Source organism: Nicrophorus vespilloides, unplaced genomic scaffold (assembly GCF_001412225.1).
Source record: "Nicrophorus vespilloides isolate i.1.1-1 unplaced genomic scaffold, Nicve_v1.0, whole genome shotgun sequence".
Taxonomy (NCBI): Eukaryota; Metazoa; Arthropoda; class Insecta; order Coleoptera; family Silphidae; genus Nicrophorus; species Nicrophorus vespilloides.
In genome coordinates, this window is record NW_017097600.1 from 237,206 (window position 1) to 259,884 (window position 22,679).

Sequence of the window (22,679 nt, forward strand, 5' to 3'; positions counted from 1 at the left end):
CTGAAATTAACTTTTATCGAGAATGCTTTTTACAAATAGTAGACCAAGGTATAATTTCAACTCAGAAGAGATTTAAACAGCTAGAGAAACATAATGACTTATTTGGCTTCCTATATTATATACCAAATTTAAAATATGAAGAAAATGACAAATTTAAAAAGTTTAGTATAGATTTGCATCTAGCATTAAATTATGATGATGACAACAATGGAGACATTAACGGAAATGATCTTTATGAAGAAATAAAAGTGTTCTGTAACATTTCCTGTGAAGGCATATGTGATTGGTCACCATTAGAATGCTTTAAAAAATCACCAAACAGGAAATGAATTTCCCAATTTAAGTATGGTATCCTTAACACTGTCATTGTCCATCGACTTGGCTGAGGGTCCATATGCTGAACCTCATTCATGACCACGTAATTTTATCATAAGCATATTTATTTATATATCATGATGCGAATATATTCGTCATACAAGAGGCCATGACGAATATATACGACATAACCACTAAAGGCGTTAATTTTCTCTGTCATTACTATGATGGGAGCGATGGGGTGTGCGTATTCTAATATTTTTCATGGATACATAGATGATAAACATGGGGAGGAGGTTGTTTGTTGAGATACATAGAATTTTACAATAATTATTAAACGTTCTCATTAAAGCCAAGAATTCACTTTTACCCTGTGGTAATGTATATAGGATTTCTGACCCCTGATACATTATAAATCCGTATAAATATTTAAGGGTAAGTTAGTACATGTCAATAATTTTATTACAATTTATTATTTTTCACATAGATACATACACAATACATACATATATTGAAGTTTTAGAGCAATTTAAGAAAATATATATTAACAGAGAGATAGATATCTATGTTAGTAATTCGTTATGAACATAAAAAAATAATCAGTCTACTAAATAAGTATTTGAAAATATTTGTTTACATCTTTGAGACATTATTATATACATATACACATATAATTTGAAAGTTTAGAAGAATTTTGGAAAATATATATTAATATACATATCAAAAGCAGTCTATGAAACAACTATTTAAAAATAGTTCTATGCACATTATTAAGACATAAATTTAGTTTTCTTTTAGTATATTTTTTGATAAACATTTATACATTTTTACATTGACAATCACATATAATTCTGATTTATTTTTATAGACATTTAATACAATGTATACCGGTAAATAGTAATACTTGGTCATTAGACCAAAACATTCACATTTATCAATCTGTATGTTATTCCAAAATGTTTTTACTGTATACAGTTTAGTACAATTTTGGAAAATATTTATTAAGGTAGACAACGTTAAGAAAATAAAAAATAGTATGTGAAAATAGTTATATACATTAAATATATGTAATCTTACAACTAATTTTCACTTACTTTTTTTTGAGATATTTTTTATAAAATATTTATAGAGTTTTACATAATTTATCTGTATAGACATATAATACATTATAGACAGGTAAATAGTAATACTAGTACGTATAGGTCAAACATCTCTGCTCTTTATTAACCTAAAATTTAAGTTCAGAAGAAAATACTTTAATGAGTTTAGATCACAGCAAATAATCTGGGTAAAAAATATATTGATAAATTCGCAAATTTTACTGTACAAAAAGTGACTTCCATACATCTGGTGCCATGCTGAAGCCATCGATATGATGACAATGTAAATAAATGCAATAGAAATATAGAAGAGATAATATAATTTGAACGTGCCGCAAATCAGGAACTTTTTAAATACATAGAAATACGGTTTGTTAAAATTATACATATAAACAAGTATATTTTTTATAAATTTGGAAGGAGGTGGAGGCATTGATCAATACAAACTAGTTGTAATATAAATTGGAAGCTGGACTGCAATATGTGCTTATCCAACATGACTCAAATTAGTTTCCACTTGTGCATATAAACCGATTTTAATGATCAAATATGCTAATACATATTTGAGCATACATGTTACTAGTGTTTGTTACTAGTTTATATTGATCAATGTATTACATATATATTGAGAAAATGTATATATTCATATTTGCAATACAAAACATATAAAAGTGGTAGAATTTATGACTTATTTGTTTTAGTTTAGAGCACGTGCAAATTTTGACAGGATTTTGATTTTGATCTTTTGGTGTCCTTTAAACATAGTTTGTGGAGGACATCGCGAGCGACGTTCATATTAATGCTAGAGCCGTACAATTTATATTTGTTCTTACCGCCTGCTATTGCGTTCTTCCTGTCTCGGTCTTCCCTTAATCTTATTTGCTTGAGGACGCCGACGAGCAACTCATCCACATTATGCTGTATACCGCTGGATGTTTCAATAAATTTACATGACCGAGTAACAGCAAGAATCTTTCCATCTGAAAAAATATCAAAATGATGTTACCTTTGTACCAAATTTATGAATAAACATATTTCTTTAATTCTTTTTTTATTAATGATTTTTTATTATTTAATAATATTTTTTGTAATGTTTCTTTTTGTTTAATTTATTTTTATTCACTGCATGTTATCAATAAAGTGAAAATATTAATTTGGAAATTCGTGGAAATGGAATGGAAACCGCATCTATAGAATTTTGCGTTATTGTATTTTCAATGTATAAATAGCTATTGAAATCATTCATTCCAGTGTATTTGAAATATTCTATTATTATTTTTTTTTCTCTAATGAATTAATAACAGCGTTCATAGTGTTATAATCTTGTCAATAATATTGGAGCAAGAAGAAACAATTCCATTGTATATATTAAAATAGGACTTTATAAATAAAGGCTGTTTACAGTATGGATTAATCCACCCGATTTGTTTGATTCAAATGCCCACTTTACGAGGATTCTTTGAGACTAACGTTTCTTTTATTTTAAATTTTACTTTTCGTGTATTCTAAAGTTCTTTAATCTCCATACTAGAAAACCATATAGCATACACAGACAATTGCAGTTATAGTCAATAGTATTTTCATTTGGTAGGCTTGAGGAAAAGTTAATAATAAAGTGCTGTTTGCTAAAAGCTTACAGGGAGCTAAAGCCGCGGACCTCCGCGAGTATGTTTAGTTTGTTATGTAAACACAATCCAAGAGTATTTGTACAATGTTATATACATTTAGGAGATTAAACCCTGTTATAACCACAGATTACCGAATGACCTGTGAAAACGGCATTACCATTTCTACTTTTATCGATTCTAACGAGACCCATGATATAAAAATATATGAAAAAAAAATGTAATAATAGAAATTTATTGAAATACAAAACTATTCAAATGTACAGACTCAAATTATAATTTATAATATGTTTGTTTAAAATATTACAGTAAACTAACCCAAAAAAAATAGTAAAATTGAATTTAAAATGTTTTATGTTTATGTAAAATAATTTGTAAAAAAAAATATAAAAAATCTCTTTCTTGTCTCATTATAATAATAATAATGTAATAGTGAAGTATAGAAATTCGGTGATGTAAATAAGTTTGTTGCTAACGGTTATTTTTCATTATAAATCAAGCACTAAATAAGTTTGTACTAACTTTTCTCAAATCTACTCTTTGATCACACTCGTACAACATTGGACTCTAAAAGTTAATTATATTTATTTTACACTACAGCTCTTGATGTTTTTTTTCAATTTAAATATGATGTCTGCAAAGTTTTAATTGGATTTAGTCGATATCTATACAAATAATGACATGATGTATATGGAATCTGTGAATCTGTGAGCAAGCTTTGATGTACCTTTGTCTAAAAACTAAAAGGCAAACGTAATTGAAAATGACAAATAATAACATGAGAAACGGGCATTAATCGGATTAAAAGTACTTAATAATACAAAGGCACTTACCTTCCACTGTAATAACCCTCGACCTGACCAGATCGGCTTTGTTTCCAACAATAACAACGCTCTTCTCCTGGATGTAGTCTTCCTGCCACAAGTAATCCAGTGTTTCCTCGGCATAGTCGAAACTGAGTTTGGACACGATAGAGTAGACCACGATGCACGCATGTGGTTCGTACGTGCTCAAACAATTTTCCACCTGAATTAAAGAAGATCATATTATGATTAGTGTACTTGATTATAGACACCTCTTGGTTTGTTGAGCTGCAGTTCTCTTTGTAGTTCTTAAGACAAGTAATGCCAGGAAATAACATTAGATTACTTTATACACTGTAATTATACTATTTTTGAAATTAAATTAGCCTTCTAAAATATACAATTTAAAACTGACTATTGTGTACTGATGTTGTGTACATTTGTGTATATTATAAATATACTAATATTAATAAACAAATATAGAATCATGAAGGAGATTGAAGTGTACATTTGCATTTATTGGATAACGTATTTATTGTATGTGCACAAATGTCAACGGATGTTAGTGTAGCAACTCAACCTACCTATTTTCCCTTTAACACAAAATTTCCGCCGGAAATAAATATAAGCTTCCGGGGAATTGACGTAAATGCAGAAATAGTGGAAATTACCAATTAGGGCGCAAAGTGAAATAAAATCTCACTCGAGAAGTATAAATCTAAACCCTAATAATTTAATATTCAAATATAATGACTCGGAGAAATGACAAACGTTTTCTTTTCTATAATGAGAAGCAAATTTACACAGTAAGTTCGGTGTTCCAGATGATTTTTCTTTTAATATTTCGTTGGTGAATCTGATCGATAATCACATTTCGCTCGCTTCAGAAAATGTTATTTGTAATCAATTAACGTTTATTTTAATTAATTTCAAATCATAAGTAACTTTCAAAAATCGAAGGGTGGGACATACTTTTACCTTCTTCATACTGACTGACGATTTGTAAAAGCACATCATACCAGAGTCTTTCAGACGTCACGCGAGTTATATAATATTTTACTTTACCATAATTTAAATTAATGATCGTTAATATACAGGGTGATCCAATTGAACTGCAACTTTTCAGAACGCTGTTTTTTTATTTGAAATTGGATTTATTTTTTTTTATTTTTTTTAAATCAATCTATCATCTTACATTGATATCTAGCCTTATGGGCTATCGATCCTTTTGGCTTTAATGAGTTTTTATTAGAAATTGGATTAAGCAAAAAAAATGTTGGAAAACAATTTAATTTTTGAATTCATTTCAAATTTTCGATATGGCCGCTTTCAACGCGAACCATAGTTCTGAGTTGGTCGACAAACGAACCTGCGGGCTTTATTGAACACATTAAAACTCTGGTATTTTTTAGTGCTGACATTGGCCTGTAAAATGACCCATACCGAGAAGTCGAGCGGATTTGCATCTAATCACCGTGGAGGCAACCGTTCGGTCGAAATGAACTGTGGAACGTTGTCTCTCAGCCATTGTTGGTTTTCGTGTGCTTTGTGTGATGGTGCAGAATCTGTTTGAAACGTCCACTCTTTATGACTGAAATGTTTGGTTGTCCACGGCTTCAGAGCACCTTCCAAAGCTTTTTCGTAATAGACATTCGCATTAACATTGACGCCACGGTCCAAAAGCACCAACGAAGAGCGACTATCGACCGTCACAGCTTCCCAAACTACCACAAACGATGGTATTTGACTTCTTGTGGCCATTCAAATGACTAAATTTTCGTTAGACCTCGCTTCTAAGTAAATTCGATGATTTTGTTTGTTTACGAATTTCTCAATTCGGTTCCCAATTGAGAAATTCGTTCCTTCGCTCTATCGAGTCTAGTTTTTGTTTTAACATCGGTGAGATCTTGTGCTTTTTTGAACTTGTAAGGCATTACTTTGAGTTTGATTTTGAGTATTAGTTACATGGTTATTTTCGATATTTTCAGCTGAATAGCTTCGAATCACTTCTACTACAGATGTAGGTATTTTCCGACCACCAAAATAGCATTTTATAACACTACTAGCTTCTTTATAACATGCTTTGGTTCGAGATACGAAAGATTTATTCATATTAGGGTGTTGAAGGGCTCTAACAATAGCCACTTTTAGTTTTCCACTCAAATATTGGGTTATCACACTATTACGTTTGAATTCCATCACGGATAACATTTTTTTCCAAAAAACTGAGATGCAAATGTTTTCGCAGACTTGTAAACAATAAAATCAGCTATCATTAGGCAAAATATAGACATAATATTTCCAACGGTTCGAAAGTTATAGCAGTTTTAAGTTTGTTGCAGTTCAATTGAGCCACCCTGTATGTATAGAAAATGAACCGGATGCAGAGACTTTATAAAAATTAGCAATGGAATCAGACAAAGACTGATTAAAACTAAATTATATTAACTTCGAACAGTATGAAACTTTGCAACTGCGAACAAAAATTTTTGTATTTATTATTTTCCTGTAACATCATTTTATTATATTTTATAAATTTTCTTGACGTGGAAGACCTGAGGCAACAAAACCAAAATGCGAAACCCATTTATCTTCTGTCCTATTCAATATTCAATTCAAAGTTAAATTATTTATGCTAATAGTATCAGTCATCTTTGATCGATGTAAATATAAAATATCCATACACATATCTTTCTCTCTAACATTTTGAAGAAACAACTACAAAAAAAGCTGTAATTTACTCACCGACATTTCTGTCGTCGGATGATCGATGAAGGTCATTTCGGATTCCTCTCCGTCCAATAAAATTGATACACTTCGCTCACCAAAGTCATCATCTAAAGAAAATTCAAATACTGAGTTTGAAAGAAATTCAATAATATTAAATTAATTGTAATTATTTTTGACATTTAAATTTATCAATAAATAGTAATTTCAATGTTAAGTGCTACTAGCCAATGAATAATTATCGTGAGAATGCAACGACAATATCGAATTTGGATGCAGAATGCTTGTCATGCGGCTGTCCAATTAGACTATTATACGTGGATATACATTTGCGAATAACTAATTTACATCCCTTTGTTAGGTAAACACAGATGTGAATGTTAAATGAATGACAGGACACGTGTTTTTCAACGTGAAAGGGAGATAAAGAAATTACCTAAACTTGCATCGTATCCATTCATGTACTCAGAGGTCATGAACTGGGTGACGAGTGATGTTTTCCCAACTCCTACATCACCGAGTAATACCACTCTGTAATTCGGTGATGCGACTTCTTCAGGTGTTTCAAACGAACTTGAATCTATTGTGTGACTAGCAGATCCACAGCAAGAATCTCCACCACGGTTGCTCGGCCTGTAAAGAAACGAAAATTAAAATAATAATAATTGATATAAATTCAAATTGATGAAACTTGATTGATCTTGATATATTGTCCCAGCAATGTAAAACAATAGGCACTGTCAAGGAATTCTTCACAAAATAAATTGGTTTTAATATTCGCTATAGACAAAAAAAAAAGAAGCCAATCTTGCGGATATAAATTTCCTATAAACAAAAAACTCAGACATGTTTGCTTTTAATATTAAAAGCTTATTTTATACGCTTTTGTATGATACTACCCAGTCTGTAAAAGCTATTCCTGCATATTTGTACTAAAAATGTTATGCTCAGCAATGTGAAACGTTTCCATAAACTTGATTACTTTAAGTATCAAGTCTAAGAAAACAATTCCTGTATATAATCTAACATTAATAGTGCTGGATTAGTAGTTTATAATTATTTATATACTTTTTTATGTATTTAAAGAAGTTCAAAAGTTGATGTGTATTAATGAAATTCTCTTGAAATATTGCGTGTTTTACGGTGGATGCGCCAGGCAACGAAATCAACGAAAAGTTCAATTTATTATTAAACGTGTTTACCCGTAACTAGATGAAAACATAATTTTTTCTCCTATTTACTAATTATTTATATAAAATGATGCAATAGCAGTTATTTGAATGAGTGAAAATGTTACTTATCGAACCGAAATTAATTTTGTTCCGGTTGAAATTAAAATTCAAAATCGAAAAAAAAAAATAAATTGTTTAGTTAAACTTTAAAATCGAGTACAAGTCCTTACTATTGTATTCAATTATAAAATTGAAGATATAAAAGAAATAAAAATTAATTAACCACTAGTTCAACACATGCGCTTTGTAATGTTTCTTCAGTCATGTTCCCAGTAATATGCTTTTTAATCACTTTAATTTGAGTTTGATCTAATGTTAGTTGCGAAAGACTTGTGCTTGCCCTTTCCTCTTCAAATATTCTCTTTTTAGTCGGTGGTTGATTGATGGTGATTAAGGCTTTATTTATATTGATAATTAAGCTTTCCCACTAAATACGGCCTTGATGGTATTCAAAGTATTCAAAGAGATTTCATCGAAGTCTCTTATACATTGTTTGTTTATATACTCTATTCACAATGGGTCTATATCGTAAGCCAGACAACCGAAATACCGTCTATCGAAATCCCGATTATATCAAAATATCGATAACCATAATCCCGACTATATCAAAATCTCCTCTGGAACATCAGGAATTTGATTGACAGTATTTCGGTTGTCGGGCTTGCGATTACCACCGATTCACGGTCTATTAGACCGCCCAAACATTGTCGAATTTTTTTTTTCGAATGTCTATATAAATAATCCAAAACGCTGGCACCGGCACACTACCATCAAAGATCATATATGAAAGAAAGCGATTATGAATTAATTTAATGAAAAAATAATAATTGAACCGAAATTAACCATAATTAAAATTTCGTTCCGGTTTCGGTTTTTCAATTGACCAATTTTTCCTTCCGGTTCAGTTAAAAATTCCGGTTAATTTCGGTTTACAGATCCGTTCCGGTCGGACTTTCTGCTTATAACTTAATATAAAAATATCGATTTAAGAAACTTTCAGAATCAATCTATCTTACGTATATATTGTAATTCTTATAATTTTCGTTGTTAATACAAAAATAAGGGTGAGTGTATGAATATAATATGTTCCATAACTTTTAACAATAAATGAATATTGGAAATGATGAAACCATACATATTCTGGGATTCAATATAGGTGGGTTTGTTGGAACTATTGTTTGCGAGTAAATACAGTGTTTCCTGTTGAATGTATGATCAAGCATAAATAAAATAATAATTAGTAATTCATGACCCACACCTGTCTGCAGCTAAAAGCATTTAATCGCGAATTAAAGTTAACGATCTTGACTTCTACAATAAGGGTCGACATTTACTAGTATTAACTAATTGTATATTTGCTCTAAATTAGATAGAAATTGATGATCGAAAGAAACCTAATAGACATGTAAATTCAAAGAATTACATTAGATGGCATCGAGGAAAATATTTTGAATAAACTGAAGAAAAATGTCTCAGTGAAATAAATAATTTAAAGAGTGAACCGAGTAAAAATTAAGAATTTATATTTCTTAAAGAAGAAAGTATATTTTTGAACAAAAAAATGAATAAAATATGTAGGAGATCGACGGTGCCGAGGGAATATAAAAATAAAAAGGTGGCGGATGTTGAGGAAACCAGGATAACATGGAGAGGTTATATCGATTGGGAAATTTCGTTGTTGTGGCAATTCTCAATTCTGGGATGGGCGAAAGAAATTAATTCATTGAATGTAACCGGGTATTTTCGTATTCACCTTAGATCCGACGTGCCGGGTTAACATAAATTTCTTAATTCCCGAATCAATTATAATTCCCTTTTATACTGGACTCGGTGTAATCCGATGGATTAAGGTTGCGTATTTTTTGTTAGCCTCAGGGATGAACACAGAAAAAAAAAGTAATGGTTGAACCATTACGAGAAGGTAAATGAACGTCGAGCGCCTCCGCCGCCACATCATTATTATTTATTCAAAACGATGAAATTGTGGTCGGCTCCCGTTCCTTTCCATCCAAACTATCAACAGGTTAGCTCTAACGGCTCAAATTTATGCGGCAAATCGATATCTTCATTTACGAGTTTTTTTTTTTTATTTATTTCTGATACAATTTCTACTGTCGTTATTTTCATTTACCAAAATATTTTGTTACCTGACCAGTACCGAATTCTACCTACACACGAGACGTCAATATTTCCAGCTTCCCTCTACATTATCCCATGCATTTACTTGATTAAATATCACTGCGTAGTCAGACAGTATATACAAAATAAAATAATAGAACATACAAAATGTAACATAATGGAACTGAATAAAATGAACAGAATTAAATGTAAATAACAAATGAAACGAAAATAGGAAATATAATGAAACAACAGAAACAAGATGAAAAAGTAAACATGCCAAATCGTCATATTTTTGATACAAAACAAAAATAAAATTTCACAAGAAGTAGATTTTATTTCAGGAATTGTTTAGAAGATTTCATATACATATAGAAAAAATAGCGAGTCTAAATAACATGCAAAACAATTTAGTAAATTATCTATATGGATTCGTCATACGGTGATCTATTATATACAGTGTTACTTTGTGCCGAAACCAAGAAATATTGAACGAATATAAGGAGTAATGTAAATATATAGAAAGAATAAAATGTCGTAGACATAAAAAAAGCAATGAAGCTATTCATCGAGCGAGTACCGAAACATTATATACTTGTCAAAATGCTATTGAACTTTCAATGAGCAGTCGACTTACCACTTAAATATAATCTAATTCTTTGCACGTAAAATTTTGTTTTTAAAATAATACTGTCGAAGTATTAACAGCAAAATGTTCCTAGCAGAGTCTATCAGACGCCACGCGAGTATTTGTAATATGTAATATTTTACTTCACCATTTTTTGAAAAAGTAAGCTTTAGTGATTAAGACATATTTAATGAAATTAAAATTAATCAACGTTTATAAATGTATCGAATAAAAGTTTTTGATTTAGAATATGAACGATAATTAGCAATGGAAACAGACAAAGACAAAAACCTATGATATTAGTGATGATGAAGATATTTTGTTTTACATTTTTATAAAATAAACATGCATAGTTTTTCCTCAATGTAATCAATAATATATTTACATAAAATAATTACTACTGTTATATTTAATAAAGTTTCTCAGACGCCATGCGAGTAACGATGTGACGCATTGCCGCGCGAGTAACGAAGGGTTAACGAAGTTAAAAGGACACAATAGAGAATTAACAAAAAGGTTAGTCACGCATTCTTCATATATGCCAGTAAAGATGAAGACAGTTAAATAATGGCTTGAAATGTAATTTGCCGTTTTTCTAAATATATAAAGTATATATTCACCTTAGTATATAGTGCGTAATATTTCTCGTGCTATTTTTAGAATATAATTTGGCGACGATGGAAATGACCTTTCTCGACGAGGGTTGTAAATGAAAAGAGGGAAGCGACAAACTGATCCTGTTAAATTTATTTCACCAACAAACCGACCGTTTTCGTTTGCGATACTAAAGCAGATAGATGTAATATTACCTGCTTACTGACGAATTGACACTCGTATTTGACCTGGAACGACGGCTGATTATTGAATCCCCGCGACTGACGACATTTCCCTTATCGGTGATGCTGAATGTACGAAGCTTGTAGAGGTCTTCGTTGTCTCTCGGATTGAACGCCTTCTCGGGAAGCGAACTAACCCTCGGCCTTTCATGATCTGGAACTAATCAATTTATTTACATAATTAGAGCATAAGTCTACATTCATTAGGCAACTACTTAATTTATAATTAATATCACATCCACAATAATTGTTATAGCAAAAATGCATCATTTCATTTAATTTTTAATTGCTATTTTATTAAGGATGTTTTTTGTGATGCAGTCCAATTGCTGCGATATTTAATATCGTAAAGAGTTTTTGTTAAAAAAGAAATTCATTACGAGTAGCTTTTACAATTTTTCCAGAACATTAAATTTCTTTTTCCAGTATTCTCATTTAATCATTATTTAATTAATTGATTGATTTTTAATGAATCCGCATTTCTATTTTAATTTATTTTTAAACGAATAATTTATTTTCATTTATTGCCAAAACTCATATATTTACAAATTAATTAATTAAATTTCAGAGACTCTATATAACAAAATATATAAATTGAATATTCAATAATACCTAACAAACAGACGGCTTCGTTTATCCAAATTAGATAATTTTACAAGTAAACAAGATATATAATCTGTAATCATTTAATCATCTATGTTTTGTGTACGTTCTACCTTGGATTGCATTGTTTTGAATGATGAAACAGGAATTTCAATTAACTCATCTACGGTGAGATTTTTGAAGTTACACAATTTAATGACCAATTAGTAATTTATCTAGCAGTTAACCTTTTTGCATTTAACACTGAGTAAGGTGTTAATTAAATTTTAAAGGAAGATACAAGTGCTTTGAAACGTTACACTTATTCGTAATTCTATACCCTAAGAGTCTCTCGCTATCATCAGCTACAATTTGTTCTAATAATTCCTATTATAATTATCATTAGACCGTCTCTTGTATCCTATTATTTATTATGTACATCATCAGTAATCTCTGTTATAGAAAAAATCAGTATCATTTTGTATTCATATATTTATATCATACTTTGTCCATAATAATTGCATTTTTTAACTACAACTTTAGCTTTCAATAGTTTACCTACATTTTATATTAGTATAAATTTAATATCTAATTTAAAAAAAAAATCATGAATCAAATATATGAACTGCAAATATATTTTTTATTTTTCCTATATTTACATATAAATACTTTATTAAATAATCAGATCACTTAAAACCAGTGGTTTCTTATCTTTGCAACTGAAACCAAAATGCAGGTGTTTCTTACAGGTGTTTAAACTCAGGTGTGATTTGTGTATGTGTTCAAAAAAATCAAAAAATGTGTTTTGCAGATATTGACAATATAACAATGTGCGGTGAATTATGTAAATATATTTTATAATTTGATAAATTAAATATACAATAATTTCTATCATTATGAATACATTTACCCGGCGCATCCAGTATTCCATACACAAACATAATTATAACATCAGTTATATTTACAAAAACGCCCGATCTGCAAAACAATTTTTCTGTAATCTCCTTAATTTTTGTTATTTTCTTATAGATTATGCAGGTGTGCTAAATTTCGAGACCATATTAGGATTTGATTTATGTTTAGTATCCGCTGTTTCATTCATTACTGTAAATCTCGAAATTTAGCTTTTTAGGTAATTCAGTTTCTCAAATTATTAAAATTAAAATAACGAAATTAACATTTTTTTCAATTTTTCTAATTATTCTGGGCTTTTTTTTTGTATTTCAGGTAGACTTGTATTTCTCATATGTGTATAATATTATAAAATATGTTAAATTTTAAAATGGTCAAGAAATATCCAATATACAACTTCTATAGTTCTAATTATTCCCAATGTACTAATTTTGTAGGTGTGTCGCATCTGAGATATATATAGAATTCATTTACTTTGGGGACGGAATCCAATTTGTTCTTATTATATAATAAAACAGAAAGATAAACAGCAAACCATTTACATTCAGATTACATACTTTTTCATTCGTGACAGTTGCTGTCTGTCAAGTCAGAAAAGACAAAAAAAAAACTTATAATTTGTCTTAAATTAATTAACTTTTCCTGCTCCCAATGTTTCAAAATAGTAATATTAAAACAATGACAAATATTATATTAACGACGAAAAATGAACATTTTCGTTTTAGTCGGTATATTTTAGTAATTTCCAATTTTATACACATAACGTTTAGATGAAACCCATTTTCGTGGGTTTTACGTGAAATGAAATAAAGAGAAGAGAAGAATAAGCATACACACATGAAAGATTTTCTATATAGACAATAAGCAAATCCGCGGATTATTTATTCTTCGACGATTCGATGCGGATACAAGAGAATCGAAATGAAATCCATTTCATATTCAGTATATATTTTGTTTTGAGTATTGGAACTGCCTTAGTCACAACAAAACGTTATACAATTGTGAAACGAAATTTGAATGGAAATTGTAATAATTCGTAATTAATATTACATCCAATCTCAACAACGCCAAATTATATTCATTTCAATATTCGCAAAGAATTAATTCTTTTATTTGTTTCAATTTGAATTTCTATTTTATTTTTCTTTATTGTATTAAAACCTTAATATTTTGTATTGTTATTATTGTTGCAATTATCTTTACTAAGAAATATATTTGTTTTAATTAGTCTACAGACTTATTTTACCTTATTAAGTATGAGTATTGATTTTACCCATTTCTGACATGCTGAACTCGCGTATCCGTATGTAAATATTCCGATTGGAAATTTTCTGCCAAATTGTAAGCAATGAATTACAATTATGTTGAATCGCGAAACATTGTCACGATTTGACAATTGATTTACATAAGTTGATTTTATAACACAATTCCGAAAGCAGTATCACCAATGTTATGCAATCAATATTTCCCATTTAAATTCAAAAGTTACTTCAGCTTGTTTGTAGAAGCACGAGTTTATTTATCGCAAACAAAAATTACGTTTTACTTAATTGAAGATAAAATATTGTAAGAATATTAATGAAATGTGTAAATATTTATTCATGTACTTTATATTTAAATACTTAATTTTTGTATACAGTGTGGCCCAATTGAACTGTAACTTTTCAGAACGCTGTATTTTTTTTAAATTTGAAATTGGATTTCATTGAACCACGAGCAAAAAATGTTGGAAAACAATTAATTTTTTTGAATTCATTTCAAATTTTTGATATGGCCACCTTGAGCGCGAACTATAGCTCTGATTTGGTCGACAAGCGGACACGCTGCATGAAAGTGAACCTGCGGACACTTTGGTATTTTTTAATGCTGACATTGGCCTGTAAAATGACCTTTATCGAGAAGTCGGTTACAGTGGAGGCAACTGTGCGGTCGAAATGAAGTGTGATGGTGCAGAATCTTCTTGAAACGTCCACTCTTTTTGACTGAAATGTTTGGTTGTCCACGGCTTCAGAGCATTTTCCAAAAGTTTTTCGTAGCATTAACCTTCACACCACGGTTCAAAAACACCAACAGAGAGCGACTATCGACCGTCACAGCCTTCCAAACTACCAAAATCGGTGATACATGACTTCTTGTGACCATTCGAATGTCTAAATTTTCGTTTGAATTCTCTTCTAAGTAAATTCGATCATTTTGTTTGTTTAAGAATTTATCAATTGGATTTTTTTTTCTCATCAGACAAGATGATATTTGGCAATTTCGTGCAAGCGCAACAGCTCCTTCGCTCTATCGAGCCTAGTTTTTTTTAACATCGGTGAGATCTTGTTCTTTTTGGAACTTGGAAGGCTTCACTTTGAGTATTCGTTGCATGGTTATTTTCAATATGTTCTATTGAGTGGACATTTACTTTCCCCTGCGTCGCGTTGCGTTTCGGAACTACTTTCCGACTACCAAAATAGCATTTTGTAATACTACTAGCATCTTTATAACGTGTTATGATTAGAGATACGAAATATGTATTGTCTTTAGGGTGTTCGAGGGCTCTAACAGTAGCCACTTTTAATTTTCCGGTCAAATATTGGGCTATCACGTTATTACGTTTAAATTACCTCATTGATAACTTCTTTTTCCAAATAGCAAATGCTTCCGCAGGCTTGTAACCAATAATATAAGCTATCATTAGGCGAAATATAGACACTACATTACCAACGGTTCAAAAGTTATAGCAGTTTTAAGTTGGTTGCATTTCAATTGGGCCACCCTGTATGTCTCTGTATTTATCATCTTTTTTTTTAATTTTACAAAATATCATGAAGAACTACGTTTTAGTGGATACAAAACTTGTAAAAGGTTGTTGGCATTCAGGGGATGTGCCGTTGATCTTTTGTATAACGTTGCAGCTCGTAGATGATATATTCGTCGGTGAAGATATTATGTAGATGTTGCAGAAAGTTTTGTAGAAAATTATTATAACTTTGAGGTCCAAAGAATCATCCGAGCTTGTATAATAATGATATCTTTACTTTGTAAGTGATTAATATATCAACCACTCAATGACTCTAAGCACTGACGCATATTTTCATGAAGTATTTTTTTTGTTTGTATTTCAACACTCGCCAAAAGCAAGGATTAAACGGTTTAATTTTACATTCTATTTTATGTAAAATTAAGTACTTAAGCTTTTACATCGTAGCTCGTTGGTTTTTAATTAAAATGTAAGTATTAGTCTGTAAAACTGTATCCTGCATGGTGCAAAGGAATAATAACAATAATTTTTATGTTTTAGTAAATTAAGGTACAATATTGTATTTTGGTATCGGAAGCTAACATTAACTTTACGCGATAACTTCGTGAAAACTTACATAATTTACCGAGGCAAATTTTCTTTGTTGAATAACTTATTGCAATTTCGAAACCAAACAAAGAGCTTATTTTATAATTAATAGATAGTGATTTATAAGGCTTGAATGGAAGGAACTTTATGATTCTAACAGTAATTTACGTTTAGGCAACTGAAAGATGAATTTACCTATCTTATGAATATTATTAAGCACACGTTTCTATTTCGAGTACTTAGCAATCCTTATTTATATTTTTTATAAGAGTAACTTTATCTATAAACAAAGAGCACAAACTTAAGTCCTAAGTACTACGTATGGGTCAAAGTGACCCTGACAAAAATAACCTGATATCATACATTTCTATAGTGAGACTAAAGAAAACTATAACGTTTTGTGATATATGCAAAAAACTAGTCTGTTCTACTTGCTCAAAAAGTAGCAATAAGATCAGTTTTAAATAATGTTAAATTCATTAAATAATAAGAACTAATCTGTATTTGTTGTATAAATTAATAATTAGTTCTTTTTTTAATATTTTATAAACGGGTCATTTTGACCCTTTCGTAGTGTTTTATTTATTTGTCCGTAATAGTTATCAGTTAAATTATATTCAATTTTATTGCTTCAACTTTAATTCATAATTGTTATGTAAATTCAATAAATAGTCAATCGCATATTAATAATATGAAGATATAACTTAATAATAAATATTGAAGCGTTTACATGTAATATTAATTTGCAATATTGCAATTATGAATCACATTTCCGTCTCACGATTAATCATCTACATAATTTGAACGCAGTTACCGCAAATCAATTCATAATTTAATAGTTGATGCGTACGGATTTGCGGTCAGTATTAAATTTATTATCAAGGTGTGGATTGTGTTGTTTTTTGAAATATTCTAATGTATGGATTTTTCTATTTACTCACTGAATCATTAAATTTAGAGTGTATTTTTTAAATCCAATGTGCAACGTAATAATTAACAGTTTTTTTAATTTGTTTTACATTCAAATTCGTTCATTTGTTACTATATACGTGTATATATACAGTGGAACCTTGCTTAATGAGCATTCCGCTTAACGAGCAAAATTAATTGTAAGAAAAATGACTCGCTTAACGAGCCACGTTTCGCATAACGAGTGACGATGAGAAGAGAAGACTCGGATTGCGCGCCTTCTACATCATTTTTTATAACTTGTGTACACATATTATGTGTATTTTTCTATATATTTACCAGCTTTCCTTGTCATCATTGTTTAAAACAGACTATACTTGAAATATAATTTGTGTTTGCTGTAAATGCAAAACACAAATGTATTGTGTCCAACCATTATTATAATATATAAACACTCTATGTATAATGAGACCTCCACCAAGTACCCGAATTGATACAAGTAAACTCACTTGACCGTGTGTGAATTGGAAAACAGTTCCTGGTGTTAGTTGTCATTCTAGTTGCATCTTAGTGTTGTTTGTGATCACAAAATTTCGAAACTTGTGTTCAAACATGTTATTTGTGTTTATTTTGTGCAAAATTTAATAACACTTGTCTCCGAATAAGAAGCCACAGAATAAAAAGAACCATAGATATGAAAATCAAAATCATTGAAAATCGGCACCAAGTTATACTTTTTTTTTTGAACGGATTAAACTCGTTAAGCGAGGTTCCACTGTATATATTTTTGCTGTTCTAATTTCATTATTTAGTGAATTCGCTGGAAAATCCAAGAATTAAATCATGTATTATTACTGTAAATTCAAGTGAGCTATATATTGATTTTTTGACATCCTCAAATATCGTTTCATATCAAGTTGAGAGTTGTTTAAAATAGTTTCACTTTGTTTCAAGAATATAGTGAAGTGAACAATATTTCATAATAACATTTTCGATGAAAGTTCACTTTAATATTGCTTCCTTCCGTATGTACCATAATTATAGACTAAAGAAAATATTTCTTTCTTCGGTTTATTGTATTATCCAAGCATATAGCTTCGACCGACGCTTTCTAAGTGCATGAATAATCTGATTGTTTTCATGTAAAACTTGAAAGAAGGATGTATTAAAAACCGGATTATTGGCCTGGTCGGAACTTAAAAGTGACATTTACTTAACTGGGTAAACTTCAAATGAATCAATATCCTTGTCAGTCAGAGCTGTTGTTACACTTATCTTCTCCACGACTCTTAGTATTAATTATAACAAATCTTATTCATTATGATATTTATTTAATGTTTACACTAATAGATATATTCAAATATTTAAAATTTATAATAATTTAATAGTAAATAATAGAAAAATTATTTCAATATGAATAAACGATTTTAGTATAAATACGTATATGCTGGAGCATATTTACAAAATTGAATTCCACCTCAGCTTAAGTTATTCACTATATTTTTATATCATAAAGGAATGGAAGTATAAGAAGGTTTTATAATTCGTGTTTGTGATATGAAATGTGGAATCCTTATTACAGCCACACACACGTTATGGAAAGAGTACAAAGGAGATTTTTTGTATGAGAAACAGAATGAGCTTTTCTATAACATTGTTGAGTTTTTGGATGGATTATTTTTCTCGTAAATTTTGCTGCGATCATTGGATTTTTACATTTAAAAATAAGAATAATACTGTATAATAATCTGAAAGACCAAAGCATATTATTAATAATTAGTGTTTTTTTTTATCTCTAGGAAATATAATTAAACTGTAATTAAAGAACAAACAACATGTTATTAAAATTAATAATTTGTGAATATACATTATTGAAACATAAAAACTTTATATTTTTCGTTACTCGCGTGGCGTCTAAAAAACTCCGTTAAATATAACCTTAATAATTAATTTATATAATTGCTAATTTTCGTAAAAACTCTGCTTGCCTGGCGTCTTATAAACTACGCTAGAGCGCATTATTCTAAAACATATTTTTAATTATGCTTCTTTCTCCTTTTTGTGTTCTCCTCTTTGGGGATGCTTTATTCAAGGTTCATTCTTAGAATATCGCTCAGTCGATATATATGACAGATTTCCTACGATACCAGAAAATTCAACGTTTGATATAAGTATTATAACGATCTTAACAAGCTAGCTATAGAGAGAAACGCAAACATGTTTACTAAATATCAAGAATTCTTGGAATCGTATAACAAAAAAGGGATTGTGTGCAAATGAAACCAATTATTACAAGAAAAAAGGGCTTCCTGTATATACGTGTAAATGGTGTATTGAATATGCTGCTTGTTTTTCCATTATTACATTTAAATAGTTCTATTGTCCCTGATAACGTATTATCTGCTCAGTGCAAAATCGAAGCGCAATTTATTTCAAATATTGTTCATCTCACAATTGATCGCAAATATAAAAAGTATATTTATCTGTTATTTACCCAAGATTACAATAAAAAAAAATATGATTAGATTATTAGATAAGTGAATATAAAAATGCAATTTCATGAGATGTTCCATTAAATAAAATGTATCGAGAGGAAGGACTTGACGGTATTAAACTTTTTCTTCGTGAAACGAAATTTAAATGAATCGCGCTCGCAAAGTATTCACAATTAGGAATTCGATTACAGCAGAGACGGGATTTATTTCACAAATACTTTAAAAGAAGGACATTTTATCACGATTCCTGGCATTCAAAATAGGAATCGTGAATATATAGCTATTATATAAAGTTTCATTTCATTTAATATATTCGACAGTGTTTGAATCAGCAATGTGACGCAGATTTAGTTCTGTACTCGACCAGTGTGTTGTTTGCTAAAAACAAAAATCTGTTGGAAGTTTTCAGTATAATATATCGCATCATATATTCACTTCAGCTTCATCATATTTGTGATAGTTTCAGCGCGAAATGTTCTTCTATTCACTAGAAACGGACGACTTCTCTAATAGCTACTTGAACAATAGTTTTACCGTGCTTTAATTTGGTGAATTAGGTTTGAGCTATTTAATGTATAAACTCATCGCCTTAATTACAGTTTGCATTCAATTCTGTTAGCTCACTCTGCTATAAATTACAGTTTTCACTACAATATTTAGTTCACATTTCAGAAAAAAAAAACTCTTTGAAATCTACCTTCTTTCAGCCGTTATTTTACAGCCAGAACTGTTAATAGACGTATTACAATTAATAAAGGTAATATAAAAACGATTTTAATTAAAGTTGAGAAATGTTTAAACGTTTAAATGTGTAGAAAGTAAACAGGATGATAATATCAATACAATAAACGATAAAGTGCAAGACCAAAAGAAAATATATAAAACATAAAGTTTTTAAAACAAATTAATGTGATGTGAATTAATTGTTATAGAAAAAAAAGTAATGTTCGTGTATGGATTAAAGCTGCAGGGCTTTTGTACTCTATGGAAAAAAAATATTTCATGACATTTGAAAAAGTTGTTTTGTTCATTTCATAAAGCTACACAAAATGATGGTATAATTGCGAAACTTGCATATTACGACATTGATTTTCATAAAGAATCATTTGAATACAGTCAGCGCTCGCATAACAAATATATATGAAAAGGTACGGCCCTTTGAGCGGAATAAGTTTTTTCAAGTCAGTTTTTTTTATTCATTTTTGTAAAAGTTAACTAATACACCTATACCTCAAATGCTATTTATACAGCCTTTTGGCTTTTCGGCCAACTTTTAGAGAACGATTATATGTAATCCATTTGAAAGTTGAGCTATAAAGGCCCAAAATACGATTGCGACCGAAGAGACACATGAATTAGAAATATTTGCTTACGTTAATTGTACACTAAATATAGTTTTGTCCCATGAGTGGGTTGATAACATCAATAAACATACCCGGTAGTTCCAAGAAGTTAGAAGTCCGTCTCTGTCGTCCCCTGTTCGTATTATGGAAATTAAGTGGAGCAATTACTTCTTCAGAGACATTAGGATCGTTTGATGTATCTCGGGACACAACTGAATCTCGTGACCCGCGTCTGGATGCTAAATATGCCAGACCCTTCTTGCCGGACCTCCTCCGTCCTGGAGAGCAGGATTTTCTGAGTAAAGTTGAGGTGGTAACCGCCTCGTCAGTGCTGTCGGTGAGATTAGATGTGGATTTCCTGTGTCGCGATGCACTACGTGACTTGCACCTGGATTCGCTCATGGACCTGTGCGATCCGTATCTTTGCTCGTACACAGGATTCGTCTGACTATTGCTGCGCAACTTCTCCTTAGACGTTGAACCGTATGACTCGGTATCGGTGGAACTGCAAATTTTGTATTCGATATCTTGGTAGTCGCCGTTGGGATATTTTTTGGTCGAACTATACTCCAGACTCGGTATGGAATCTGTAACCGTGTTCTGGTACTTTTCTTCAGTATATTTTCTTCCCCTTGGTTTCGTCGACTGCACATTGAAATTGAAGAAGTTTCCAGATCCAGCAGAGGTACCCGGTTCCTGCGGTAAATATCTTGGGATCCTCGGTAACATTTGAATGTTGTACGAGTGATCGCTTGGACTTAACAACGGTGTCATCTGCGAATGGGTCGGTGATATCGATGGTATCGACTCCAACAAGTAATTGTCGTTGGGATTCACATTGTTGGCACTGCTTCTATTCGGAATCGGACTCGGACTCGGACTCGGCAAAGATGAATTGGACCTGTGCGGCGAATTCTCCCTGCTCGACTGCAGGGATGCATTTCGAAATATCTTCGTCTTTTTCATCGTCTCAACCGCCGGAATTCACTAGGTTGGACTTGAACTTGAACTTCGGAGCGGAGCACGCGCGACACCACAGCAGCCCTTCGACGCTCAAACAGCAATGAGGATATCGTCGCAGGATACGGTGGAGAGCGTCGCTGCAGCTCCAAGCACAGACGCACGAGCACAGCAGGAATACGACCGTGAATAGGGACAAAACGAATACTAAAAACATGACCAGATTTCAGCTGTACGACAAAAAAAAACACTGAAAAACGTAATGCTGAAATAAAATAACTATTTTAACCTCTACATATACAGGTTAATTATTAATGATAAATTTGAATATTGAAAACTAAAGAGAAATTTTAAAATTTTGAAGCATTAACATAATATCCAAACCTCGGAAACAATCTTATTCCAATAAGTTCACCTTCATATAAAAAATATATATGTCACTAAACTGTTAAATTATTTATAATTTAGTAATGATTTAACAGTAACTAATACACTCATACACATTACGATTTCAACAAATGAAAATATGTAAACCATTGAAAATTTACAAGAATACTTTTAAGAAGAAGCTATATTGATTGCCGGAATCATGCATTAGGGACCCGGCACATCCACCGCAAGCTCCGCTTTTTAGCAACAGGTAGCGACTTCGATCGAATAAACCCCATTAACAACGCTATCAACGTTTAATTATTGAAATTGTGAGATATGTGAAATCGTAACGTAACCGCCACATTTTGTAAATGTAAAAAAAAGCGTA

General features: G+C 30.7%; 1 protein-coding gene across 1 annotated transcript; it reads right to left on the minus strand.

Moving 5' to 3' along the window:
- Nucleotides 1-1,839: 1,839 nt before the first annotated feature.
- Nucleotides 1,840-22,005, minus strand: LOC108560519. Its single transcript, XM_017918092.1, has 6 exons — nucleotides 21,052-22,005; nucleotides 11,358-11,544; nucleotides 7,007-7,203; nucleotides 6,589-6,680; nucleotides 3,874-4,066; nucleotides 1,840-2,395 (listed from the first exon to the last, which is right to left on the minus strand). Exons 1-6 carry the CDS (start codon nucleotides 21,923-21,925, stop codon nucleotides 2,118-2,120), a joined length of 1,821 nt encoding a protein of 606 aa, XP_017773581.1. The 5' UTR covers nucleotides 21,926-22,005; the 3' UTR covers nucleotides 1,840-2,117.
- Between the last annotated feature and the right edge of the window lie 674 nt (nucleotides 22,006-22,679).